Below are 25,852 nucleotides of genomic sequence, written 5' to 3' on the forward strand. Positions count from 1 at the left end.
ATTGTTGCATGCTTTTTCTCTTGTTCTTTTTTGCTTGATAAAATCATATGTTTAATAATAATAATCTGTCGGCTTTGCTGTCATTTTTGTATTTTCACTTTCGTTTAATCAATATTTCTGCGTATTGAAACAGGTTTTTAACGGAAGATGATTTTCTCCGGGTTCACTTTGTGGGATCCTAAGGATCCCAACATTCTAACCGTTCATCGTATATTGTACAGTCAGTTTTCATCAGGTACTATTTTTGTCTAATTTTAACTAAAAAAAGTCAAATAATTTTCAACTGCACGATGCATGAATTACTAAGATATGAAAATCCTTAAAATTCTCACAATTTGGATCCGGATGGAATTCAAATCCGTTTTTAACTATGTTTACTTCTGTGTTTATATAATATAATATTTTGGTCGGTTTGTTTTATCTTTTTGACCCGCCATTCGGGGGAATGAATCTCTGTCTTCTGCCATCAAATGATTGAAATGTTTAAAAAAATTCGTAGTCCATCACATGTAATTTCAATTATTTTAGGATAATGTTAAGGAAATCAATTATTTAGACTAAAATTTATAAACTATGTGATGTGGTGATTAATGATTGGATTATTATTTAAGTGTTGATTAACGTGCTTATTCATTTTTTATGACACACCACATGATTTGTAAAAATTTGATATGAAAATGTAATCTACCTAGCATTACTCCTATTTTCGAGGAAATACTATCTGTCTTCTCTTTTATCTTCTCCATTCATCTGTAATGTATGTTGTCTAATGTTTCATAAAGATTGAAATCGTTCATTCTCAAGACTATTACATCCACATAATTCATGAAAAAAATCAATCAAATTAATTAAATTGAAATTTGTTAGTTGTTTGACTAATAGTTTGATATTCATTGCTTAATCAACAATGGAAAATCCATTATAAATCCATTAAATGTTTGATTAATACTAGTGTGATATTCAATGCTTAAACAAAACATGGGGTTCTTATATTTATTATCACAACAGTTAGATGATTAAACGTTTTACAATTTGGTTGGATTTTGCTTAGAAGATCTTTGAAGGGTGGCCTTGAAGGTAGACCATTTTGATCATTAAACTATTGGCAGATGAAAACGAGATAAGAGAAGGTAGCTAGTATTCTTCACTCAATGTTCATTTCCCTTAGGCATGGTAAATTAGTAACTGCAATTACCTGCAGATTCTTGGTGCATGCATTTAGTCTAAATTAAGCCTCAAGAAACACATAAACAGGTTGTTAATGTTGATATTAGTGAAGATAATGTTTAGATTACTGTACAACCGTCACAAGGACAAGTGCAAAAGGTCGTAGCTCTTAAACACTTGAGTAATCATGGCCAGACAAAGCTTGGGACAGATCTAATCCATAATCACTTCTTGAAATTAATGTGTATTTGTATAGTACGAATTGCTGAGCTGGACTTTAGCTACAGAAAAAGGTTGAATTGAATGAATGAATATATACTTGAGGGAATTGGATCCTCTCCTAGGCAAATCCTCAGGATCCTCCTCACCTAATAACACGAGCCGTTGGATCAACGGGAATTGGATCCTCTCCTAGGCAAATCCTCAGGATCCTCCTCACCTAATAACACGAGCCGTTGGATTTTGATCCAACGGCTACAAATAGAGGGGTCCCTCTAAATTTATAATAATTTTAACCGTTTGATCAAAATCCAACGGCTCTTGTTAGTGGATTAGGAGGATCCCAAGGCTTTACCTCGGAGAGGATCCAATTCCATACTCGAGAACATACAATATATGAAGGCAAAAATATTGGTCCCCCAAGTTATCAGCTTCAAGGAAGAACACTTCGAATTGAAATTGCATACAAAAAGGGTTAGTGGGGTTTTGTTAATCACCAATTAGCAAAATATTTAGGCCCATATATTGCCTTAATTATTAACTTAGCTTATTATAATGGTCCACAATGCTCGTTGCCATAATGGAGAGATTATAACCGTTTGAATAGGAGGAGGATAACATTTAATATTTGTACCACCAATTGTATACAATCATATATCTATCCTATGATAACATAATAATTTTGGAATGAAAAATATCGACATATAGATGTATTAAATTGGTGACATCCGAATATCTCTCTAGAAGAAGACCAAATATGAGAGAGAAATTGCCACTTAATACTATGGTCTAGTGGTATATTTTTTCACTTGTAAGTGAGAGATCTTAGGTTCAATTCTCGCCAATGTGAATTTGAACTACATTATTGCTAGCCCATTGTGAGGCTAAGTCGACCCACTATCCTTTAATGTAAGTAATATCGTTTGTTCAAAAAAAAAATATGGGAGAGAAACTTTTATTGGAAGAGTTTACCGTCACCATAGTGTCCTTGGTCACCAATAAAAGGTCATATAGAGAGAGTCTACGAGACAACACGGTAATTTGAACCCATGCCAGATAAGTACCTTTCTACTACTTTGAATTACTTGTTTCTTTTGTAGTCGAGTCTCAGATATGTAAAAGGGAAATGATAAACACTTTTTTTAGCTTCTTACACAACCATGTTTAATCTTAACGTTTGATTTATTCAATCCAACAATTAAAAATAAAGAAAGTATGTGAGAAACTAAAAAAAACTGTGTGAAAATTACTTCTCATGTAAAATAGTGTAAATTTTTCTTTAAGGGGAGACTGAAATTTTCAATTCAAACAGTCATCACAACACCATCATTGTGCTGGGGGCTTTCCCTTAAAATCAAGGCCGTGCATTTTTCCTTTTCCTTTTTCTTCTTTTTGCATGTTTCTGCTTCTATATAATTAAACTGCCTCTTTAACTGTGTCATGGTTTCGCTATTGATTTGAAGTCATTAGCATTCCAGTCAAAATGTCGACCAAGTAAAAAGATCAATGAAGAGTTTATTATACATCAGCATATCGTGTCACACAGCATGTTTTGCAGCAGATAAGAATTAATGGGTCTGATCTTAGCTAGGGTTACAACTGCGTCGGAGATAAGTATCAGTAAGCGTCCGGCTTGTGACAGAAGGTGTAAGAGGAGGATAAACCCTAATCTGGTAGCACTCCGATGGATCGAATATTGTGATCTAGCCAAACTACCCATGACCAGTCACATGAACAAATCATACATGCATTGCATGCAGAACTTGGTTATCTTCTTCGGTTCATTCCTTCATCTACAAAAGATAAATGTGTGAGTTCACTTTACAGAAATCTTCCACTCAGGTTTACGTATTCTGTGGAAACAAGGCAGTCTTATCAGATTTTAGGCAAAGTGTGAGTCATCAAGCGGCAGGTTCAGATAACTATTAGTACTACTTTTAAAAAAAACTCATCATTTAAGCAAGTGTAAAATTACAACATCTAATTACTAAGGAAAAGGCACGATGCTAAAGGCCTTAGTTGATGAGAAATTTGTAAATGAAATTCATGAAGCGAAAGGAGAGTTGTAGAAGGTCATAGTAATTAAAAAAAGTCATTGAAATAGAGGGAGACACACTCCATATGCCCCTTGAAAGATGCCTCATTTGCATTATCCTTAAAGCCATCTTTTCATAAGCTAATTCAAAAAAAGAGACAACTAATTGAAAAGAAAAATAACTATTACTCCAAAATCAAAGAAATGACACTTCTTTTGCTAACTAAAATTCCTTTAAATTGCAAACAGTTATTTCAATCCACTGAAATTAAGACAAAAAGCAGGAAAAATTCATCTCATCACTCGATACAACTGGTTATATATTAAAATCACTCAAATATGAGAGGGGAGATTCACGAACAATCGAAATATGTCCTTGTGTTCCTATAGCACACATCATGTGACCTATAGCACTCATCGGGTGACCTGAGAGCAAGTCCACCCATGGACATTGCTCGGGGGACAGGGGAGAGGAAAGGGCCCGAGGCCCGGTGGACAATGCTCCAGCCTTAGAGAGCCCGAGTGAGGGTGGGAGCCCGAGGGCCGGGGGGGGGGGGGGGGGGGTGGGGGGTGGGGAATCGACGGGCCTGCAGCCCGAGGGCCAAGCCTTATTTAATTTTTTTTGTGTCAGGCGCGTGCCCCTCACTCGCGAGTGGGAGCGCGTCGCCCGACCGGAAATCAGGTGCCAGGGCCCGCGCAGAGATGCCCAGTGACCGATGGGAAGCCACGTGGCTTCCCACGGTCCGTTCGATCCCAAAAGGTTTAAATACCAGCCGTCCGATGCAAGGGTAATAAAAAGAAAAAATAGTTTTAAAATTAAGAAAAGTTACCGTTGTGACACGTGGCACAATCTGGAGTATTGGAATTCAAATTTTTTTAAATCCAACGGTAGAGATTAATTATTTGAATAAAAATTTTAAAAAATTGTAAAAAATCCGAAAAAAATTGTAAAAAATCTGAAAAATTTTGTAAAAAATTCTTTTTACTTTTCTATAAATACCACTTATTCTTCATCTACCTTACACCACAATGACACGTGGCGCAACGAGAACAATTTAAAAATTCTTATCCGAAATTACAAATAATTTTATTTTGTATTATTTAAACAAACAAAAAAAAAACTAATATTTTATTGCCTATTGCCAGGGGGGAGGGCTCCAAAGATGGAGATGCAAATGGCAATTTACTGTTCATTAATCGCAGTTACCGTTCAATAGGGTGGATTGAATAGTGGATTGCCAGGGGGAAGGGCTCCATGGGTGGAGTTGCTCTGATAACTTATGTGATCAGGGTTACATGAACATTGTGACAGCTAGCAAAGTCTTTCTCAATGTGAGCACGCATGCATGTAGTCTCTCCCTCGATCTTCTGCCTGCATTTTCTTTCCACGAGTAGAGCTACCCTTGAGTTGCCCATAATCTAATTAAACCCCCAAGTTTGCAAACCATCCTAGCAGCCAAACAATAACATCCCTGATTTTTTAGGATTTTGGTTGGGTTTTATGTGATTATGCATGTTTGTGCATTAAGATTGTGAATGAGATAGATAATCCCTTCACAAACTACCCAAATTTTATGGCTAGAAAGTGCTGCAAAATACAGGTGTGGAATGTAGGGAAAGAAAAAGAAAATTTGCGGGAAACACTCCACATTGTGTTGCTGGAGAGATGGATCGAATGGAGACAGAAAGGTTACATTTGAGATGACCTTAATGTGATCTACTCAATTGGCCCATTAGCGCCAGTTGGAAACATAAGCACATGGCTTCCCCATGAGATTTAAGTTAAACCACAACTAAAACTTAATTATCTTGTCCGAAAGAGAGTGATGATGACAGGAAAAACACGAGAACATCAGCATCATGAATCGTGACGTTCGCTAAGTACCATATGTGGAAGCTTAAGATCTCATTAACCATCATTACGTATTATATGCCACTATCCATTCCACAGTGATCCCCATGTACTAGTTATTTTAATAAGGTTTAGCAGCATGTAATCAAGTTGAAAAGAGAGAGGGGAGGTGCAAATTACAGTGGCAAGTGAAACATGCCACTATTCATTCCACAGTTAACTCTCCTACAACGAATAACGATGTATCATAACTTATTATCGAATTTATTTTATATAAAATGTTTTCGCATTTATGTATGCCAGAACCAACACCTCCTCTAATTAAACAGAGACTGAATACTGCTAGACCAACTGATCATGTGAAAATTATCCCGGAAATAGATGACTTTAGTAAGAAGGCAAAGACTAATAATAAGAAGGGTTTGAGGGTTGTCATTTAAATTAATTAATCCCATCAATTATAGAAAGCTTTGTCTGGTTGAAATGCTCCCTTTGTACCCCATCTGTGAATAATTACATGATTGCTTTTGCTTTATAGTGGGAAATTATAGTCAACTTTCTTGCCTCATTTACATGATTACTTATAATTTTGGGGGAATGCCTCTGCCCCTAATTGAACTGTTTGAGATACTAATGGGAATATCTCAAAAATTGCCTTCTCAACCAGTGTGCTTATAGAACTGGTGTCAGAATGAGGATTCTCTTCGGATTCTCTTTGTGAAGATCTTAGAGATCTTCAAATCGCGTCTGTTTATCATACATCGTGCAATCAGTTTTTATCAGGTATTATTCATATTTAATTTTAAATAAAAGTATTAAAATGATTTTTTACTACACGATGTACGATGAACGAACACGATTTGAGAATCCCAAAGATCCTCATAAAGAGGATCCGGAGAAGATTCTCATTTGTGGTGTCAAATTCTCATTGGGGCTTCCTTAATAGATTTTGATTAGAGGTGTCTAATAAAAAATGATGACCCCAAGCCAACAAGGTTTTCTGCTTTACAAGGGTTTGGGGGGGAAACGTCTACCGTACGCAGCCTTACTTTTACTTTGTAAAGATGTTCTTCTTCCAACTCAAACCTCTGACCTTTTGATCACAAAACAAAAACAACATTTTCAGTGCGCCAAGAATAGGGATGGGCAAAATACACATGGGCTTGGGTAACCGCGGTTAGCTGCCCATTTAAAGTTTACGGTTACGGTTATGGGTATAACCGTTTATCCGTGAAATTTAAATGGGCGGTTATGGGTATTACCCGCAATTATAACGGATATCCATTTACCCATTTAATTTAGTATATATAAAATTTTAAAAAAAAATTAAAACCCTAAATTTTCAATCTCTTTGCCAGATTCAGAGTCTCAAACGCCCCGTCCCCCGCTCATCTCTCTCTCCTCGCTGCCCTCTCTCATATCCGATGCTCATCTATCTCTCCTCGCCACCCTCTCTCATCTTCGCCGCCCTTTCTCTCATCTACGCTGCTCATCTCTCTCTCCTCGCCCCTCAAGGTGGATTTTACCCTTCCGATTTCATACCTATCTGATTAATTATTGATTTATTTGTTTATGAATGGTTATAAGATAGTTTCCTTGGTTTTTGCCTCTATGCAAATGAATCCATTAGAGAGGTGTGTGTGTGTGTGTGATCTTATTGCTAAAATGTACCTATAACGATGTTTAATTATCAGAAAACGAAAATTATGACAAATTTTTATTTTGTAATTTTCAAGTTGTTAAAAAAAACATGTAGACTGGTGAAAAAGGGGTAAATGGGTAAAAATAAAAGGATAAACGGGTAATGGTTGTGGTTAAATGGGTAAACGGTTATTGTTAAATGGGTATACGGTTATGTGTATGGCTAACCATTTATAAACGGTCATGGATATGTATATAACCATTTATGCAATTACCCAATAGGTAAACAGTTATGCGGGTATGAACATAAACACTTATGGATAAATAATCGCGGTTACCCGCCCACCATAATCGTTATCCATCCCTAACCAAGACTCTCTTTCAGAGGTGTCTAATCAAATTTATAAGAAAGAACTAGGAGGTGCATGGCAGACAGTTCAATCTCTAATCCATCCCAGTATACTTAGGGCCGAATTTTAAATCCATCCCTTCCTCAAATCTCAATTGCGACCACCACACGTATTTGAACTTCTAGCCGTTAATGTATGCAAATTTTATTGTGAAATGGACACGTTCGTATATCAGATACTGATACAAGCAAAGACCCAGGAGGATCCTTCCCGGATTCTTTGTAAGGATCTTGGGAATCCTTCAATCACATCCGTTCATCGTATATCGTGTGATTAGAAATCATTGTAAATTTTTTATTTAAAATTGAATATAAATAGTACCTGACAAAAATTGATCGCACTATATACAATGAATGAATGTTATTGAAATATTTATAGGATCCTCACAAAGAGAATCCGGTGAGAATCCTCACAAAGAGGATCCGGCAAGGATCTCTCTCAGCACACACTACTTAGAACTTGACACCTGATTAGAGTTTGTACATCACATCATGCTTTTCTGGGTGGTTTAAACTTAGAATTTTGAACAGCAGCAGCATTTTTGTAAATGCAACTTTGCTAGAAACTTCGTATAGGTGGAAACCATTGTAAAGTAGATCAATGAGAAACTTTTTAATGCAACTATCGAACTGTCACGTGGTGTTACTCATTCACTCATATTATACATAATTTATAAAAAAAGATTAGTTATGTCAGTCATTCAAATCATAACACTTAGATGTAGATCAATAAAATTCATGAAGCGTGACCGTCATACCTAAATCTTCCTAGTTTGAGCCTAGAGATTGAATCTAGTTATCCAACATACACATTCAGTCAAGATTCAATAGGTTACAAGATGACATTTTCAAACTGGCGATCCTATAATTAATTGATTGTTTGAACATTGAAACATTACAACCTAACGGTATTAAGTAACACACAACAATTTTTATCATATGCATTACAGATAAGATCTCAGTTATTGGTAATATAAATCACTGTTCGAAAAAGCGGCCGAAGCAAAAAGCAGGCATTCTGATTAGGGCCTAGGCATTTAGAAAAACAATGAAGCCCTAGGCGGCAATTAGGCTGCCGCTTAAGTGATATGGACAGGCGGTTCTATTTTTTTATTTTTTTTTAGTTAAGAGTTTGAAGATAATTTTCATGTAAAAGAACTCTAAACTTTCTTTCTTGTAAAATAACTCTGAATGCACATTTCATTTTATGTATTCAATCGATTGTAGTGCTTAATAATTTAATTATCCTTCCATTTTGCATTTATGAGTCCAAATACATGTAAACATATAATTTTTTTTAAAATATAACTACTTATACAGTCACTTATTTATATGTTTTTATTGCTATATAATAAAGTAAATCAAAATTTAAAAAATTGCCTATGCCTCTATTTAGGCTGCTACCCGATTAGCGTCTAGCGCTTTTTTTTGTTTTTGAACAAACGTTATTATCTACACTAACAGAAATGAGTGGACTTAGCCTCACAATGAGCTAACAATAATATGGTTCAAATTCGTATTTGACGATAATTGACTAGCGTATAGCACTTTTTAGAACCTTAATATAAATACCCGTTCTTTTAGTGACTAGAATGCCTGGGTCTGCAATTTTGTTTTCTTGGCTGGTTAGGCTTTGCGAGTACTTGGTAATACTGGATATAAAGCTTCTCAAACCCAGAAGACAAGATGAAAACAAAAAGGCCCAAACTCAACTGTAACCATCATGGGCTTTTATTCAACAAGGCCCATAGTTTTTTGAAAAGGATAAAACGACTCATCTATATGAAGCTTAGCCATATGATTTGATGCCCTCAAGTGGCTTTTGGGCTTTTTCTTTTTGCGTTTGGTCAATTTGGTGGGCTCATATTGTCAGTCACATCACATGGTACACTTTCCTTTTCTTTAGGGTTAATGAAACTTTACCAACAAGTAATGATAAAATGTTCTGCTAATTTCCACCACATCCATCCACATAGTAATAACACATTTCTAAAGATGTGTTCGGAACTTCGGGTGAGGGAATTCGAGATGGGATTTGGGGTTTACATGGGACTTAGATGTGTCATAGAGTCGAAGTAACACTTGGCAATTTGGACTCTAAACTAGTGTATAAATCTGGAATCTTGACACTTGATTCTCAACCTAGAAACTCAACGTCCAGGAGCGAACCAAGAGACCCTAATCTTCGGACCATTCATATGTGACCAAGGGTACAAATTTCATGACTTTGCAATCACTTTCGTTCAAAATCCTAAGACTTTTCAATCCTTGTCTCTCTAAATAATTTTTCCTTCAGGTATGTACTACTAAGTGGTCCAAAAATCAACAGTTAAATCTTGCATATAAAAATCTCATGATTTTTACAACGGTTAGATTTTGTATAAAACATGTAGAACTTAATACAGAGCCGAACATCTCTCTTAAGTCCTTTTCCATGATTAAAAAAATGTTTAAACATAAATTACGTCTTAATTACTAAAATATTAATAAAAACATATAATATTTTTCACAGAAAATATAATATCATCAAGTAGTTCTCCATACATATATATAAACAAGTACACCAAGTGCATACCAGATTCTTGGGATTTTTTAATTTGTGCTGTGCATGGTCGGCATGACCCCAACGACATTAACTCAATAATTTTTTAGAAGATTAACTCAATAATTTTTAGACCGTTAAATATCAAAAGGCTTTGATGACTTTCACATCTCATTACCTTTATCACACGCAAAGAATTTACAGTTGGTTTAAAATATTATTTTGAAGTCGAGACTTTCAATTTGATTTACTTTCTTCAATATCATGATATAAAAGAAGAATAAAAACCTATAGTTGTTGTCACACTCACCATTTATCTAACAATATTTGTGTGGATAAACAAAAAATTACCAAAGTGGTTTTCGAGCCTAATCATTGCTGCTGGAGACCATGTGGTGTGGCCTGCCATTTGACAACCTGTTTTTCATCAGTTTGTGGTAGCTGTTCATCATCTTCTTCTGCTTCCCTAAAGTGTGTTTCTGCTTTCCTTTTGGGGTTCTTTCCAACCCCTTCTTCCTTTTCTTCTTTTTCTTCTGCTTCTGCTTTTTTTACTTGAACTTAACCAAATCTTCGCTTACTACTGCTAAGAACAAGTGTTAGCTTTTGCTGCTGAATCTGATCACTCTCATGGCTGCTGAAACTGTTGCCTCACTTCAAATTCCTACCACTGATGAGGTTAGTTTCTTCAGTTTTTTTACTGTGATAATTAAGTGATTAGCTTTAGTTTATTCGGATGGTCCAAAGTTTACGTGTTGTTTTAACTTGTGATATTATGCTTAAATTAATTGTAATTCTTTTTTCTGTTTAATTAATCAAAAACTTAATTATCAGATAAGATAGTAAGAATATATAGGGTATCAGATGTACTGTATGTAACTTTCGATATAGGGTTTTGAAAATATATCCGTATCATGAATAATCTGATGATGTAGATGAAGGGTGGTATGTGTGTACGATCTTCAACAAGTGATACACACACACACACAGATATATATGTGTGTGTGTGTGTGTGTGTGTGTATATATATATTACATATTGGTTGTTTTGAAGTTGTGCACATATCTGGTGTTTTCTGATTTGAATTGGACATCAAGAGATCTAAGATATTTTAAAAGAGATTGAAAGCAAGTTTATTTCACTGTGCATTTATTTTCCCTCTGATCATTCTTAACCATTGCAGCAAGTTGAGAAGAAGATCATTGAAGGAGAAAAGGCTATCGAACAAGATGGTGTTTCTTTAACCAAAGAAAATGGAGAAGAAGCGCACAAAACTGAGGATTTAGAGGGTCTAGCAACACCATCCGAGCCTCCGGCAGTTGAGGCTGAGAAGGCTGCTGATGCTCCCGCGCAAGATGTTCCGCTTGTAGAAGAAACAAAATTGGAAAATGAAGCCGTTCCTGATTCAAAAACACTCGATATCCCAAAGCATGTGGTTGATGCTGTTGAGAGCCCGATAGAGGTTCAGAGTGCAATTGAGTCTGTAGAAAGAGAACTGCCCAAAGAAGTGGCCACAGATAGCATTGAAATGGGTCAGGTGGAGCAACCAAAGATTGTTGGTACTCCTGTGCCAGATGTTCCGCTCGTAGAAGAAACAAAGGCGGAAAATGAATCCATTCCTGATTCAGAAACACTCAATATTCCAAAGCAAGTGGCTGATGATGTTGAGATCCCGGCAGAGGTTCAAAGTGTAGTTGAGTCTGTAGTGAGAGAAGCACCGAAAGAACCATCCCTAGATAGCATTGAAGTAGGGAAAGTGGAGGAACCGAAGATAGTTGATGCTCCTCTATCATCAGTTGAAGCCATTGAGAAACCAGAGGAGCCATTGGAGGTCACTTCGGATGAAGGATCCATAGCACCAGTCCTAGAAAAGATTAAAGACTCAAAACCAGAGTTTTTTGACGTAAGGGACAAACTAGAAGAACCGAAGATAGTTGATGCTCCTCTATCATCAGTTGAAGCCATTGAGAAACCAGAGGAGCCATTGGAGGTCACTTCGGACGAAGGATCCATAGCACCAGTCCTAGAAAAGATTAAAGACTCAGAACCGGAGTTTTTTGAAGTGAAGGACAAACTAGAAGAACCTGAGCAAGTAGAGCCTGAAGAGATTGTGCAGGATGAGACAGTGAAAGATGAAGGCTCGATAGCTGTAAAAGCTGAGCCTACCAGAGTCTTGGAGGAAGGGAAAACTGAAACAAAGGACGCACCTAGTCTAGCTGTGGAGGAAAAACCAGAACAGCCCAAACTTGTGGAACAAGAAAAGAAACATGATGAAGTTGGGCTTGTGGAAAGTGTGGAGGTTAAAAAAGTGAAAGAGGAAGGATCTTCAGTTGATAAGGTTGAAAATTCAACAGTCGTGGAAGAAGAAAAAAATGATGAAGATAACAAGCCTAGTCGAATTGAAAATCTTGAGGAGGCTTCGCTTAGTCGAGAAGCTCAAATTGAAGGGGATGCTTCTCTACCTGATGTCACAGAAAAGTTAGCTACTGAGGACGAAAAGAAAGAAATAAGTGCAGTTGATGTGGTTGAGAAGCTAGCAGAAGAGCCAGCTGTGGAGACTGAAAAGGTCGGGGAAGAGAGTGTGGAAACCAAAGAGAATGAGAAGAGCAATATGATTCCTTTGGATTCAACTCAAATAATTAAAGAAGACGAAAATAAGGAATCAAGTGGGGTTGATGTGGTTGAGAAGCTAGAGGACGAGGCAGCTGTGGAACTGGAAAAGGTTGGAGAAAAGAAGGTGGAGACTGTAGCGGATGGAAAGAGAGATTTGGTAACTGAGGATTCAATTCAACCAATCATAGAGGAACAAAGGAAAGAATTAAATGGAGGTGATTTGATTGAGAAGCTAGTAGACGAGGATGTAGTGAAGTTGGAAAATTTTGGAGAAGAGAATGTGGCAAAGGATGTCAAAGCTGAAGATAATGAAGAGAGGAATGTGATAGCTGAGGATCCAGCTCTGCCAATTGAGGAGAGTAAAAAGAAAGAATTAGACAGCTCTGATGTGGTTGAGAAGCTAGCAGAGGAGGCGGTAGTGAAGGTAGAAAGTGGAGAACAAGAGATGGTGGCTAAGAATGGCGGAATTGAAGAGAACGAAAAGAGAAATGAAAAAGTTGAGGATTCAACTCAACCAATCGATGTGGTTGAGAAGGTAGCAGAAGAGGCAGTGGTGGAAACAGAAAAGCCTGCAGAAGAGAATGAAACAAAGAATGTGAAATTTGAAGACGACCAAAACAAAACTGTACTTGAAGAGGATGTCAAGAACTCTATTACTTCTCCCTCTGAATTTATAGAAAAATCATTTGAGGGAGCTGCAAAAGATGCTGAACCTGCGGTGGAAACTGAAGCAGCAGAAAAGATACAAAATGCGACTCCATCTGATGTTGAAACCAAGACAGATAAGAGTGCGGAGGAGAAGCCAGACGAAGTAAGTACAGCTGTTGAAGTTGATGAATCAGAAGTGAAAGGAGAGGAAACTGTTAAAACAGATGCTGATAGATTGGAGAAAATTAAGGACGAAGTTGCGAAACCTGACCAGAACTTAGAGCCTCCTCCCACCAAGGATGGTGATCAAGCAAAACCCCCTGAGGACCTGCCAAAGGAAGTTCCAGCTAAGTCCTCTCAGAAACAGTCGAATAACCTTCTGTCAAAGGTAAAACATTCACTGGTGAAGGCGAAGAAGGCTATCATAGGTGGGAAATCTCCAAGCTCGAAAAATCCTGCTATCGGAACAAAGGAGGATATCAAAGTTAAATAACGAGATGGATTATTAGTTTGCAATCTTGGCTTGTGTTTGATGTTAAAAGGATGTGTGCATATAGAAGATTTATAAGCTCTGCCATACTCAATAGCGTGACGTGGTGTGTATACTGTTAGTTTTATTCCCCTTCTGATGCTGGTGATTTCGTTTGTAATTAGTAATTACTGTTTGTGTTTTGGGGGCTTGATTGTTGCCAGTTTTCGTCGGAAAAGACGTTATTTTAGTGTGAATATGAAATGCAGATTTATGTTGAAGTTGCAATCATCAGTTTTTTCATCAGACCGCTTAATTTTTCCGATCGTTGTGCATTTCGGTTGAAAGGAAAGTAGGCATTGCATACCAAGAGATCAAGTTTTATGAAGAATTGCTTGAGAGCTGAAAACAGCAAAACCGCAGGTTTGCATATAACCACTGGGAACAAGAAAACTGAACATGGAAACTTGAAACCCGAGATTTTCGACAAACATTCTTCATGTTATCTTTCGAAGTACTTACATTTCTCATTACTAAGGAAATTCAGGACATAAAAGAAACCGATCGTATCATATTTCATCAAAATGGCTTCAGAGCAATGTTTTAAAAGGCTCGTCTCAAGGCGCGCCTAGGCGTCCTCTGAGGCTGGGCGTGAGGGTTGCCGTCTCTGTTTTGAGGGAGTGGGCGGAAGGTGTCGTAGCGGCCGCCTAAGGGCACCTCAGGGTTTTTTTTATTTATTTTTTATTTTAATACTCCCAAACCAAATTTTTGGTAGGTTTTGACTACCTCATACCTCTTCCTTGCGCTATCGTCTCTCTGCTTTTTTTTTTTTCTGATTTTTATTTTTTTTATATGTTTGCTTGCATTATTATATGTGTGCTCATTGTGCTTTTCATCTTCTATTTTATATATATATTTATAACAGATGATTGTTAATTAATAATATTTTTTTAATATAATATATGTATACACTTAGAGTATATATTAAAAAATTTAAGTCCTGTGAGACTTCGCCTCACGCCTAGACCGGGCTATCCCTCGGACGCCTCACGCTTTTAATAGATTGCTTCAGAGAAAGATAGAGAGTACAACAGATGTATTCAGACATTACTATCATTTCATGAATTCAAAGAATTGTTATAATATGTCCAAAACACACATTTAATACATATGCCCGGTATCTTCTCAACTCGTTTGCATCGCGTTACCTCACCGGCAACAAAGTGAATGTACAAATGGTAGAAGGGACTTCAAAGTCTTCTCAAGGTACCTAATCCTGTGCAACATGTAATTGCACTCTCCTGAAATTAGAATTCAGATGGTTATTACCAAGGTTCAATCAAACTCTTCGACTCGGTCATACTTTTTTGTGTACTTGTAAAATGCATCTACCCAGATCAGAAGCAAGCAAAAAAGGTCCAATCTCAGGATGCTGCAACATGGATTTCTCTCCTCCAACGACAGATACAACTGCTTGTTAACCGAAACCTGAATATACAAGTGGAGATGAAGTTCAAATTTCTTTCAAAATTGAAATATTACTTTGTTGTGTATGTGGATGTATAAATTTGTGGAGAATGCCTTTATACACTCACTAGCTGCTCGGCTAAACACAACGTCGTTTCTGTTATCCGTTAGCTCTGCTGTTGTTAACATCCGTCACTTGAACATTATTTCGCACCAATGCAGACTGTCCAAATCCCTCATTAGTTGCTTGGCCCTGGTGACACCAAAGAACAACAACACTTGATTTAGGCACAAAGATAACGCAACAATCCAAGGTTCTAAAGAATTATCATATCATCTTGCAATATCATAATTGTTTAGCTGTTGGAGATGCACACACTTGCACAAAATCCTGGGGTTTTTCCCCCATTGTTAATCGATTTGGGTTGGATGCCCAAACGTAAACACTAACAAAGAACCCCAGGATATAAAGCATCAATTAAACAACAAAACTCCACAACTAATATTCATATGTTCTTTCAACAAGAATCAACTTCAAAGTACATACACGAACCTGACTAGATGTTTGATTCATAGAGCTATTGGCATTGCTGTTTTGCATCGCTTGTGAGTTCATGTTCTGAACCGAATCCTTTGAACCAGAAACTGGAGCTGATTCCACATTTTCCACAGGTCCTCCTGAACTGCCTGCATTTAGTCCTGCAGATGACTTCACAAAGGGACCTGCCGATGAGGGAGCTAAGGGGGCACGTTGCATCGGCACTGGAACTCCTTGACTAGGAAGCCCAAACATCTGAAGGTTAGATCCCATCATCCCATTGAAGGCGGTGTGCCCTGCCATATGTGAACCGGGGAAATGTGCTCCTTGCATGGGGGGCACCTGAAGCATAGGGTAACTAGAAGATGCACCATTCATGTCGGGCATACCCATCCCAAAACCCATGCCTAATCCCATTCCCATTCCCATTCCAACACCCATGGGCGAGAAATGAGCCATACAGGGTCCATGCATGTGTTGCATTCCTGGTGGTAACATCATTGGTGGCATATACATACCAGCCCCCATTGACATCATCTGCATAGGTATTGAAATAATATTGTGTTATACTAGAACATTCAGTTTGTTGGACACTACATCGAAAGTTGACTGAGTTAAGGAGTGATAAAGATTATGTTTACCTGTACTTGGAGTTGAAGCGTCTTCAAATACTCAATAGCCTCATCGAGCATTGAAGCTTTGTCCACCTTATATGTCATAACGAAAATGTCAGGATAGCCAAATTACAGAACATATCAACCAATAGTAGGTGACGTTTAAACTTCCATAATTATCAGATATATCTATTATAATAAGCAACCAAGTTTCAAACAAAAGTTAAGTTCGAAATATTGTGGAGACGCATTTCAGATTTAATCAATAGACTTCCCTAGACATGAATACTGTTTAAATTGCTTTCACTCCAGAAGTTTTTAAATTAGATCTTTGATTTAACACTAAATTGTAAAACTTCTGAAGTCCACCAAACATCACAAGCAACTGTCCAGAAAGACGAAAAAAGTTAACATTTAAAAGAATAAAACCAACCTTATTGCAATTGGGTATGAGTTCCTGTAGCGCACGCATCTTCTCATTGATTCTGTCCCTTCGCCTCTGTTCAGAGAAATCCAGAATGAGCACAGTTTAATGATCTTAAGAGTTTACAAACAGCATATTGCAAAGGAACTAACACATTCCCTGTTATAAATAGTATCAATGATTGGTTTTGCTCACCCTTTCCGATAAATTATGCACTTCTGCTGCTCTGCTTCTCTTGGAACCCATGCCTCGAGCATGATCTCCTTTCTTCACACCCATGTATTCTTCCTCTACATCCTGCACAGGAGGAGGTGTCCTTAATTTATGCAGGAAAGGGAACTCCAAGAAATATTGAATACCAAGGTTTCAACTTACATCACTATGGCATTCAGACTCATCAGTCTCACGAAATTTTCTCTTCAAAGCTTGTGTTGGGTCATCTGAACCTCTCTCCACACTATTGCCTGAGCAAACAGAAGAAGCAACAACTGGCTCCACAGTTTTTTCACCATTCGGAGATACCCTAACTGCACTTTCACAAGGAATATGATTGGAATTTATGTCATCCTTAGAGGTTTCCTCTTGGCATGTTCCCTCAGACTGCTTAGCAGTACATGGTTCCTCAAGAGGCTTAGCTTCTGTTGGTTTCAATTCAACACTGGATCTCACTAGAATCTGTTGGCATTGTGAATTTGACTCCTTTTGTGCACTACTGCTTGAATCAATTGGCATTGACTCGGGCAGATTGTTACCAGTTGCAGCTGAAAACTTGTCCTTATTTGCAATCCTTATCATGCTTGATGAACCTGAGCCAGCCATCACACCGTTGGTCTGAACATTAGCCTTCGCAAGAGCAGCTGGTCGTGAAAAATGGGAAAAGTTCACTATGGGTGGATTATTATTACTAGGCGTTACTGGATCTGGCCTCAGTATCTTCATTACAGGAGACCCGCCTGCAGATGAAATCTGAGTTGAATTCTTGCCAACACCACGATGAGTGGCACTACTCGTATTATCACCAGCAGTATCCGAAACCCTTGATCTAAAAGATGGAAACGACGCTTGGGATCGCTGCGATGATAATGAGTACAACTGAGTAGCACCAGATCTAGGTCTGCTAGCATCAGCACCACCATTCAAAGGAACCTTTCCCACATTCCTTTGTTGCAAACAAGCACCTTCATGTGCAGAATTGGAATTGGAATCCCTAAACACCTGACTAGAACTACTCCTCTTATCGATCGAGGCAAGATTGTGATTGGTGGAAGCCTCATTTGCAGTTGCACTAGAAAATTCAGGCAAAAAATCATGGCAGTACTCATGATGTAAAGGCTCATCAATGGAATAATTCAACCAAGGCAACATGTCATCATCCTCACTCAAACCCATCTCAGAAGATGGCACTGACAACGGAATTTCATCCAATCCAGAATCCAACACAGACCCAAATTTTCCTGTCTTCCCAATGTTGCCATTTCCTACATCTCTATCTCGATTTTTTGGGTTGTTAAAAGACGGTAAGCTATTAAAAGACGGATTCTTCCTAGTTCTACTGGACTGACCCTGCATCATAACCTGACCATTTTCCCATACCAACTCAAGAAAATCATTTCTGCATTAAAATCCCACAACAAATTCACAAAATGTTCAAATGTTAAATGGGAAAACACTCAAAACACAACACCATTCAATGGCATTAATCAAAAGGAACAAAACTGCAAAGATGTAAAATTTAGGAACAGAAACTTACTCAAAATCTTGATTTGAATCAACCCTTCCGGCCATCCGATAAAGCTCGGACAAAGGCATTGTAATGAGCTGGAAAATCGCTGTTATTCTGAAATGGCACAAAGCTTCATGAACACAAACATATTGATCTTAAAGATTTCGACAACGGATTAGTAAACGAGTCATTAGTGCTGAGTTCAAAGCACCAGAAATAAATACATATAGGTGTATATATAGAATGCCAAAGACAGGAGTGATTGAAGACGTGAACTCCCAACCAAAAACCCCACTATAAAACAATCCCAGTTCAACTTATAGTGAAAAATAAATAAATTTATATATTCCTCAGAGTTATATATTTTACAGAATAAAATCTTACTTTAAATACTGAAGTCTCAATCAGCAAGTAAAATAAAATATGCAAACTTTATATTTAAAAAAAGTGAGCAGTCAAAGTAATTCTTTAATGGCTTCCAAAGATCCCTAAAAACCCTCTAAATTAAGCTGCTTTGGTTAAAAAAATTGCTTCTTTTCAATTTTTTTATCATTAAACGAAGATCCCAGAAAACAGTTTAAATTTCCTTAAACAAATCAGCAATCTTTGCAAAATCCTCACCTACCCAAAACCCAGATAGAAACAATCATGGACAGAGCATTCCCAAAAGGAAAGCAAGAAACGTGGTTTTGGGGAAACCAAAGTTTCTTGGATTAGTCAAATTACACCAATTCAGAAGGTAAATCAGATAAAGTCTCAAGAATTAGTAACTGAGCTCGAACAAAGAGAACCCATGATTTCACAGAGGGAGAGAGAATCCAAGTGGACGTAGAAGACGGCGAAAGGCTAGCAGATTTGCAGGGGGACCAATGCAGAGTTAGTGAGACAGAGAGAGAAAGAGGGGTAAGAGTTCCAGCTTTCAACTACCAAAGGTTAAAAGCTTGAAGCCCTTCCCCCCTTCGAATTTATTACCCTTAAAATGCACATAGTCAATCTTCTTATCATTTTTTAACAAAAAAATATAAAATAAAATCTTATTATCATGCCTTAAAAGGCTTAAACTTTTTGTTGAATCCTATTAGTAGTAAAACATAAGTAATACTTTAAATATTATGATCTCACTCTAATTAAAATTGAGATTTTTTTGTGATAAAACTCTACATCTGACAAATTATGTATCTAGTAATTACCAAGTTAGAGATAGTATCAATGTTGTTGGAAGTAATTCTACACTATTTACCTTTGAATTTTATAAAATGATTACCGCACACTCATTTTCAAATTTTCTTACACACATCAGTTCCTTTTCGTATTTTTTTTTTCTTATTAATTCAATTAAAAGTCAAAGATAAAAAGAGATGTGTAAATGCTTTTTTTTGTATTTTTAATATATCACGATGATACTACTTGAACATAGTACTTAGAACATCTCCAACAAACTTTATAAAAGTCTCTATTATAACAAAATAAACCGTTACTCTCTAAATTTATAAAGCAACTGCTCAGAAGTTAAACATCAAAAAAATAAAAAAATAAAAAAACTCCAGTTGGACCTGTAAGCGATGGAAAAAAGGAAGAGAGGGTGGTTTTTGGAAATGAATGGGATGAGTTTTTCTTTTTATAATGATTGATTATGAAATGCTCGAAGTTTGCTGAATTAGAGGCTGTTGAGATGAAATGTTAAAGAAACTAGTTAAAGCAATTTTTTAACATTGTTCACTAGCTAAACTAGCAAAAATTTAACAAAACTATTGGAAATGCTCTTAATGAAATAATGAACCATGTTTGGCTCCCTTTAGTCTACGTTATTCATCTTTATCTGTAAATTGCAGATTCACACATAAGAGGTGATTTTCACACACACCCTTATTTAAGCATGTTCGTTGTTTTCGTTAAACTTATTCAATATGATGTTTAACAAAAGAGACTTATGCATGAAGTAGTCTGTAATTTTCTTAATCAATTTACCAAACTCTAATCCTAGCATTAAATATCTTTCTTTTTTAAGTCATAGTTGATGGTGATGATAGCTGCCACCACTAAGCCATACTCTTGTTTTCAACTTGCTTTTACCAAATCTGATCATGATCTCAATAGTTGCTGCCAAAACATGGTGCTGTTTTGACTTAGATGATCAAAACCAAGTATTTAGTTTTTATAATGTCTTGTTTACATAAACATAGACACATTTACTACGAAAACGCATGAACCTAAACATTTTGTTTTATGGTCCATGACACAATGTAATTAATTAGAGGGGATGCTTAAAATTTGTCACTATAAACTATATTACTATTAATAGAATTATAGAAGGTGCGGGTGATTCGGCAAAGAAAAATTTTCTTGCAACCGTTATATAAATTATGTGTCTCGCATTTGTTGTAGCAGGTAAGCAATACATGATTATGAATGTGATACACTTGTTTAATTTTGCAGGTAAAGAAAAAAAAAATCTCGACTAGGTGAGGTAAAACAAGGTGTTAATAAAAAGATGAAACATCATGATAACTCTATGGTTAATGACTTAAGTGTTGTGTGTACTTGGTATGCATTTATTGATTTTTCGTTTTAAGGAAACATAACGTTCTAGAGATGGGAGGACAAAGAGGTAAGCTAGAGAGTCGTACATCAAACGAACTTATTGTGCCCATACTTTAGTTAAAATCAAGCTCTTTGACTCACTTTTAGTATTCCCTCACTTGAATTAGAAGTACCTTTTTGAAAGTAGATTTTAAAATGGATCAAAACGTTTTCGATAAAAATAGTTTTAAAATCAATCTTTAGTAAGAATGCAAGTGAATTTAGAAAAAAAAACTAAAGTGCTTTCAAGTTATGTGCTTCTTACAGAAAGCACTTCAAGTGCTTTTGAAATCCAAAATTTGATGTACTTATTCTCTGTATTCGAATAGAGCATATTATCCTTTGATATTTGTATACCTTATCTTATAAATTTGGATGTGGAATTGGGTTGTAGTTGTGGACTTTATGTTTGGATTTTATAATGTAAAACGACAACATCATTATCGTATATATGCGCTAATATACATCGATCATTATATTTTGTTTTTCTTTTCTTTTTGGCAAAATGAGACTAGCAAGTGATTTCGTTACTACATGTTTTCGAGGATTGTGAAACTCACATAGGCATATCAGTTTTTTCATGACAACTATCATGTGATTCATTAATACTAATAATTAAATTTTGAACGTATCATGTAGAATACGAACCTGAAATTCATTCCTAACCACTTAACAAACTCTTTGGTGTTTCATCGTTAGATTTTGTTGGCTGGTGTCCCTTTTTCAAATTTCAACTTAAATAATCACATTAGATTTGAAAGTTATGGATTAAGGCACAAATAATCCATTGACTTGCCCGAGGCTGCGATTAACGAGCTTAAAAAAGTCTTCTTCCCCTTCATTTTTGGAGAGACTTTTATTCCTTTAATTTACAACCTTTATTAATTACATAAATAAGCTGCCTTTTAGATGATTAATTAAAGTTTACTTGAATAAAATATTTTAGACTTTTTGTTTGTTTCGATCCTCTTACTATTGTGTAAGATTTGATGATATTATGAAAGAGGAGAATGCGGTTTGGGAACCACGCAAAAAGTAATTTACAGTTTACATTCATCATCGTGTGAATCACTAAAGTGAATCATTATGTTTAGGAAGAAATTTTTCAATGTACTTAAAATACAAAGTTGTAAATCATATTTTATTATATAATTGGATGAAAGTTTTTTTTCTCTTTAATTGTAAAATGACATTTAATTTTCTGCTCGTATTAAATTTCTTCCAATCATATAATAACATATGATATACCGTTTTGTGTTTCGAGCGCATTGAACAATTTGTACCGTGCAGGTTAAAAAAAAAACACAAGCCAAAACATCGATCTATGGTATAAAAAAGTTACTAGGGAAAAAGAAAAAAACAAACAGGGTTGAGATTTAGAGCGCATTATCCAAAGCAACGAGTCGAATTGCTTTTGAAAAATCACCTTGCAGTTCCATCGAGTAGATCTATCACAATCGAAAGATACAGTTTTATTGTGCTTCCCTTGATTAAGGCAAACAAAATGGCGAACCTGTAATTTATTGAAGCATGAGGATTTATACCAAGGACATGATAGCCATTTTATGCTCATGCATGGTGTTTAATAAAAGCCAGCAATTAGGGGACATCCAAATCTCAAACTTTATACTCTTTTGGATATTGGTAGGACCTGGCCAAATTGCAAAGTTAAAAACGTATAATAGAAGTTTAACAAGGTGAAGGACAATCTAGAAGTAAAGTTACTAAAATCTATAAAATTAATATGAGTCTACGATAGAAACAATTGCGTATATCGTTCACTTTATGGATTTCACAAGCAACATGAAAGTAATAATCAACTCACTTCCTCAACAAAAAAGAAAACTTAAAAATTAAAATTCTAGGCAACAACAAAAAAGAATAGTTTTCCCTCCCGAGCCATCTCTCTCTCCCCTTCTAAGAAAACCCTAGCTCGCTACCTCCGTTGTTGTCGGTCTCTAGCTATGGATGGGGGCATGTGGCAGCTTCTTCCTTTCTCTTTCTAGCCCTTCTTCCCTTCCTCTCTTTCCTCTCTCCCCTCTCTCCCCTCCCTTCCCATGTATGACTCTGCCGCCTGAACCCATTTCGCCCACCATTTCCAACCAAGGGGGCCATAGGCCAAACATAATTTATTATTGTAATTGAATTAATATGGTTACTTAAATTAAACTACCTCAATAATTTTTTGAGATGGAATGTCAATAATTTTTCGAGATGAAATCTCAATAATTTTACGTCTCAGATTTCGAGTGTCACTTGTCGATATGTGAGTAACTTTGCATATTTCTTGTTGATATGGAATCTCAATAACTTTACGTCTCGGATTTCGAGTGCCACATGTCGATATGTGAGTAACTTTGCAGATTTCTTGTCAATATGGAATCTCAATAATTTTACATCTCGGATTTCGAGTGTCATGTGTCGATATGTGAGTAACTCTCCAGATTTCTTATCGATATATAATCTCAATTTTTTTTAATAGTATTTTGAGTGCAATGTGTCGAGATGTAATTGGTTGTGGGAATTTTAGATAGGGTTTTTATTTGCGTGGCATTTCTTATCTTCAGTTTCCAATGTCCATAAATAGGGTGGATATTGGGCTATAATTCACACACCTTCAGCTTTACCTTCGCCAATATCTCTTTCAATTCAAGTTTGCAATGAATTCTAACTTTGGATCCTTTTTGGATTCCGACTTTGGGTCCTCATCCAATTTTGAATTGGAAGATAAATGGGTGCATATGAGACAAGTAGATGAAGAGTCTGATGAAGAAGATTAAGCATGGCGCAACATATCATATATGGCAACCATGGCTGGGGGTGTGAGGCAACTGAAGAACAACCTCAATGAGGTGGCTTTGTTACTGGTCACGATTACAAGCCATAAAATAGAGAGATGTCGCATGACACTCTGATGAACAACTACTTCAACCCCAACTCGGTGTACACTGAAAAAGATTTTAGATGTCGCTTCCGGATGAGGCGTCATGTCTTCAAGCGTTTACTTCATGATGTCCAACATGTCAATCCATACTTTCAACAGAAATTAGACAGAGCAGGTCGTCCTGGTTTGTCACCTCATCATAAGGTTACTATTGCACTTCGAATGCTAGCCTATGCCTCCCCAGCTGATGCGATGCATGATACATATGGTATCTCTAAGTCTACACGCCTTGATAATCTTGTTGAATTCTGTCACACAGTTGTTCAGCTTTACAAGGAGGAGTACCTCCGTGAACCAAATCAAGCAGATATGGATTGGCTTATTTGCAAAGCTGAAGATCGTGGCTTTTCGGGCATGATATGGTCACTAGGTTGCATGCATTGGCAGTGGAAGAATTGTCCCACCTGATGGCAATGAGGCTTTAGCGAAAGATCGAGAAAGCCAATTATTGTGTTAGAGGCGGTTGCCTCATTTGACACATGGATCTGACATGCTTTCTTTGGAGTCCAAGAATCCCAAAATGACATTACAATTCTTGGGCACTCACCTTTTTTCAATAACCTCAACTTGACTACTACATCAATGGGCATCAGTACAATATGGGGTATTACTTAGCAGATGACATCTACCCAAAGTGGGCGACACTTGTCCAAGTAATTGCAAACCCTATGGATGATGCCCAAAGGTGGTTTACCTTACAACAAGAGGTATAACGGAAAGATGTTGAGAGAGCTTTCGGTATTCTACAAGTATGGTGAAAGGTCATTAAGGAATCAGCAAGAGGGTGGAGTCGAGATAAATTGAACTCCATCATGATGTCGTGCATCATATTACACAACATGATTGTGGAGGGTGAGCAAGATGGCTATATTGATGGAGAGTCTGATAACGACCAAGATGATCCAAATATGTCAAGGAGAGCTCGTGCAAAAATATATGATGGGCATAATTTGCCTTTTGATCCAAGAATTTGTAACATCTCTTTAAATGAGTACATGAGGCGCCATAGGATGATACATTCGCGTGCCACAAACAAGTACCTACAATAGGATCTTGTTGTACATCTTTGGGCCAAAAGAAGCATGGAGTAAGCGTTTAAGTTTTATGTTGTTAAATGTTTTTTTTAATGTTGTTTAAGTTTGAATAACTTCCCCAAGTAGTACCATGGTGGAGATTGTGTTCTTTAATATTGTTTAATGCTTAGGTAGTTCTAGGAAAAAAAATTAGAATTTTTTTTTTAATTTTAAAAATTTGGTCCCAAAAATCCAACGACTACCTGGCGTGCTAGCTGATGTCATGCTAACGCCAGGTAGCTGTTGCATTTGAATTGTTTGGGACGGCTGGGGCTGGCTGGCTGGCTGGATTATGCTAGCTGGTTGGCCTAATTTGGTATTTTTGGCCCAATGGGTCCACGAGCCCTTTGGCCTAACCCTTGGTTGGTGACAATTTTAGTGTCATTTCAGGCTATTTTTAGCCCTATAAGCCTCTGGCCGGATCGGTTGGAGATGGCCTTAATGTGTGGAAGCCAGAATCTTGCTAGAATGGTGAAGTTGCAGGTGCCCTTTTCATAGTAATGTAGTTGTGTTTTTGCCTTGCCTTGTGAGTGTAGTGGTTCTGCTGTTGTGATTGCTAGATTGGTCTTCGCCTTTTAGTGATGAGTTGTCACGTATGTCAATGATGACTTGATGTGGTCTTGCTCGTTATTCAATGATGACCAATGTGGTTGTCAGTATAACTCTGTTGTATCTGTCGTTTATTGTGATAGATTAGTACTGGTGGCAATTCTGCACTTGACGATTGTGCATTTGTACTTGTGGTAGATTTCAAGGGTTTACTCTTATTTGTTTAATTGTGCAAATGCATTCAGTTGAATTTATTGAACATTGGAGATCCTTATATTTGTTTATAATGATTAATAAAATAACATTCTATCGTTTCTTATGAAAAAGAACTCACTTGCTCACATTTCG

At 36.8% G+C, this 25,852-nt stretch overlaps 3 protein-coding genes across 9 annotated transcripts; 2 read left to right on the forward strand and 1 right to left on the reverse strand.

Annotated features, from left to right (window-relative positions):
• The first annotated feature begins 10,154 nt into the window (after positions 1-10,154).
• Positions 10,155-13,880, forward strand: LOC103450805 (uncharacterized). Its single transcript, XM_008390197.4, has 2 exons — positions 10,155-10,540; positions 11,046-13,880. Exons 1-2 carry the CDS (start codon positions 10,493-10,495, stop codon positions 13,614-13,616), a joined length of 2,619 nt encoding a protein of 872 aa, XP_008388419.3. The 5' UTR covers positions 10,155-10,492; the 3' UTR covers positions 13,617-13,880.
• An 809-nt stretch (positions 13,881-14,689) lies between these two features.
• Positions 14,690-19,308, reverse strand: LOC103450807 (transcription factor PIF3-like). Of its 7 annotated transcripts, none has more exons than XR_011573612.1 (10): positions 19,130-19,293; positions 18,386-18,472; positions 17,011-18,247; positions 16,831-16,932; positions 16,645-16,710; positions 16,239-16,304; positions 15,613-16,134; positions 15,188-15,312; positions 14,985-15,080; positions 14,690-14,893 (listed from the first exon to the last, which is right to left on the reverse strand). XR_011573612.1 is itself a non-coding variant. In XM_070808914.1 (9 exons), exons 2-8 carry the CDS (start codon positions 18,442-18,444, stop codon positions 15,220-15,222), a joined length of 2,145 nt encoding a protein of 714 aa, XP_070665015.1. In that variant the 5' UTR covers positions 18,445-18,472; positions 18,984-19,308; the 3' UTR covers positions 14,690-15,080; positions 15,188-15,219.
• A 4,526-nt stretch (positions 19,309-23,834) lies between these two features.
• Positions 23,835-24,290, forward strand: LOC103451268 (uncharacterized). Its single transcript, XM_008390691.2, has one exon. The coding sequence runs from the start codon at positions 23,835-23,837 to the stop codon at positions 24,288-24,290; it is 456 nt and encodes a 151-aa protein (XP_008388913.2).
• The last annotated feature ends 1,562 nt before the right edge of the window (positions 24,291-25,852 follow it).

Source organism: Malus domestica, chromosome 12, assembly GCF_042453785.1.
Source record: "Malus domestica chromosome 12, GDT2T_hap1".
In the NCBI taxonomy this organism is placed as follows: domain Eukaryota; kingdom Viridiplantae; phylum Streptophyta; class Magnoliopsida; order Rosales; family Rosaceae; genus Malus; species Malus domestica.

Excerpts from the sequence above, each read along its gene's own strand:
- LOC103450805 (XM_008390197.4), top strand. The coding sequence starts at position 10,493 with ATGGCTGCTGAAACTGTTGCCTCACTTCAAATTCCTACCACTGATGAG. Across the intron at positions 10,541-11,045 it reads AAATTCCTACCACTGATGAG|CAAGTTGAGAAGAAGATCAT; the intron begins GTTAGTTTCTTC and ends TAACCATTGCAG.
- LOC103450807 (XM_070808913.1), bottom strand. The coding sequence starts at position 19,008 with ATGATTGTTTCTATCTGGGTTTTGGGTAG. Across the intron at positions 16,305-16,644 it reads TCATACCCAATTGCAATAAG|GTGGACAAAGCTTCAATGCT; the intron begins GTTGGTTTTATT and ends ATGACATATAAG. Across the intron at positions 15,313-15,612 it reads TGAATCAAACATCTAGTCAG|GGCCAAGCAACTAATGAGGG; the intron begins GTTCGTGTATGT and ends TGGTGTCACCAG.
- LOC103451268 (XM_008390691.2), top strand. The coding sequence starts at position 23,835 with ATGTCGCATGACACTCTGATGAACAACTACTTCAACCCCAACTCGGTG.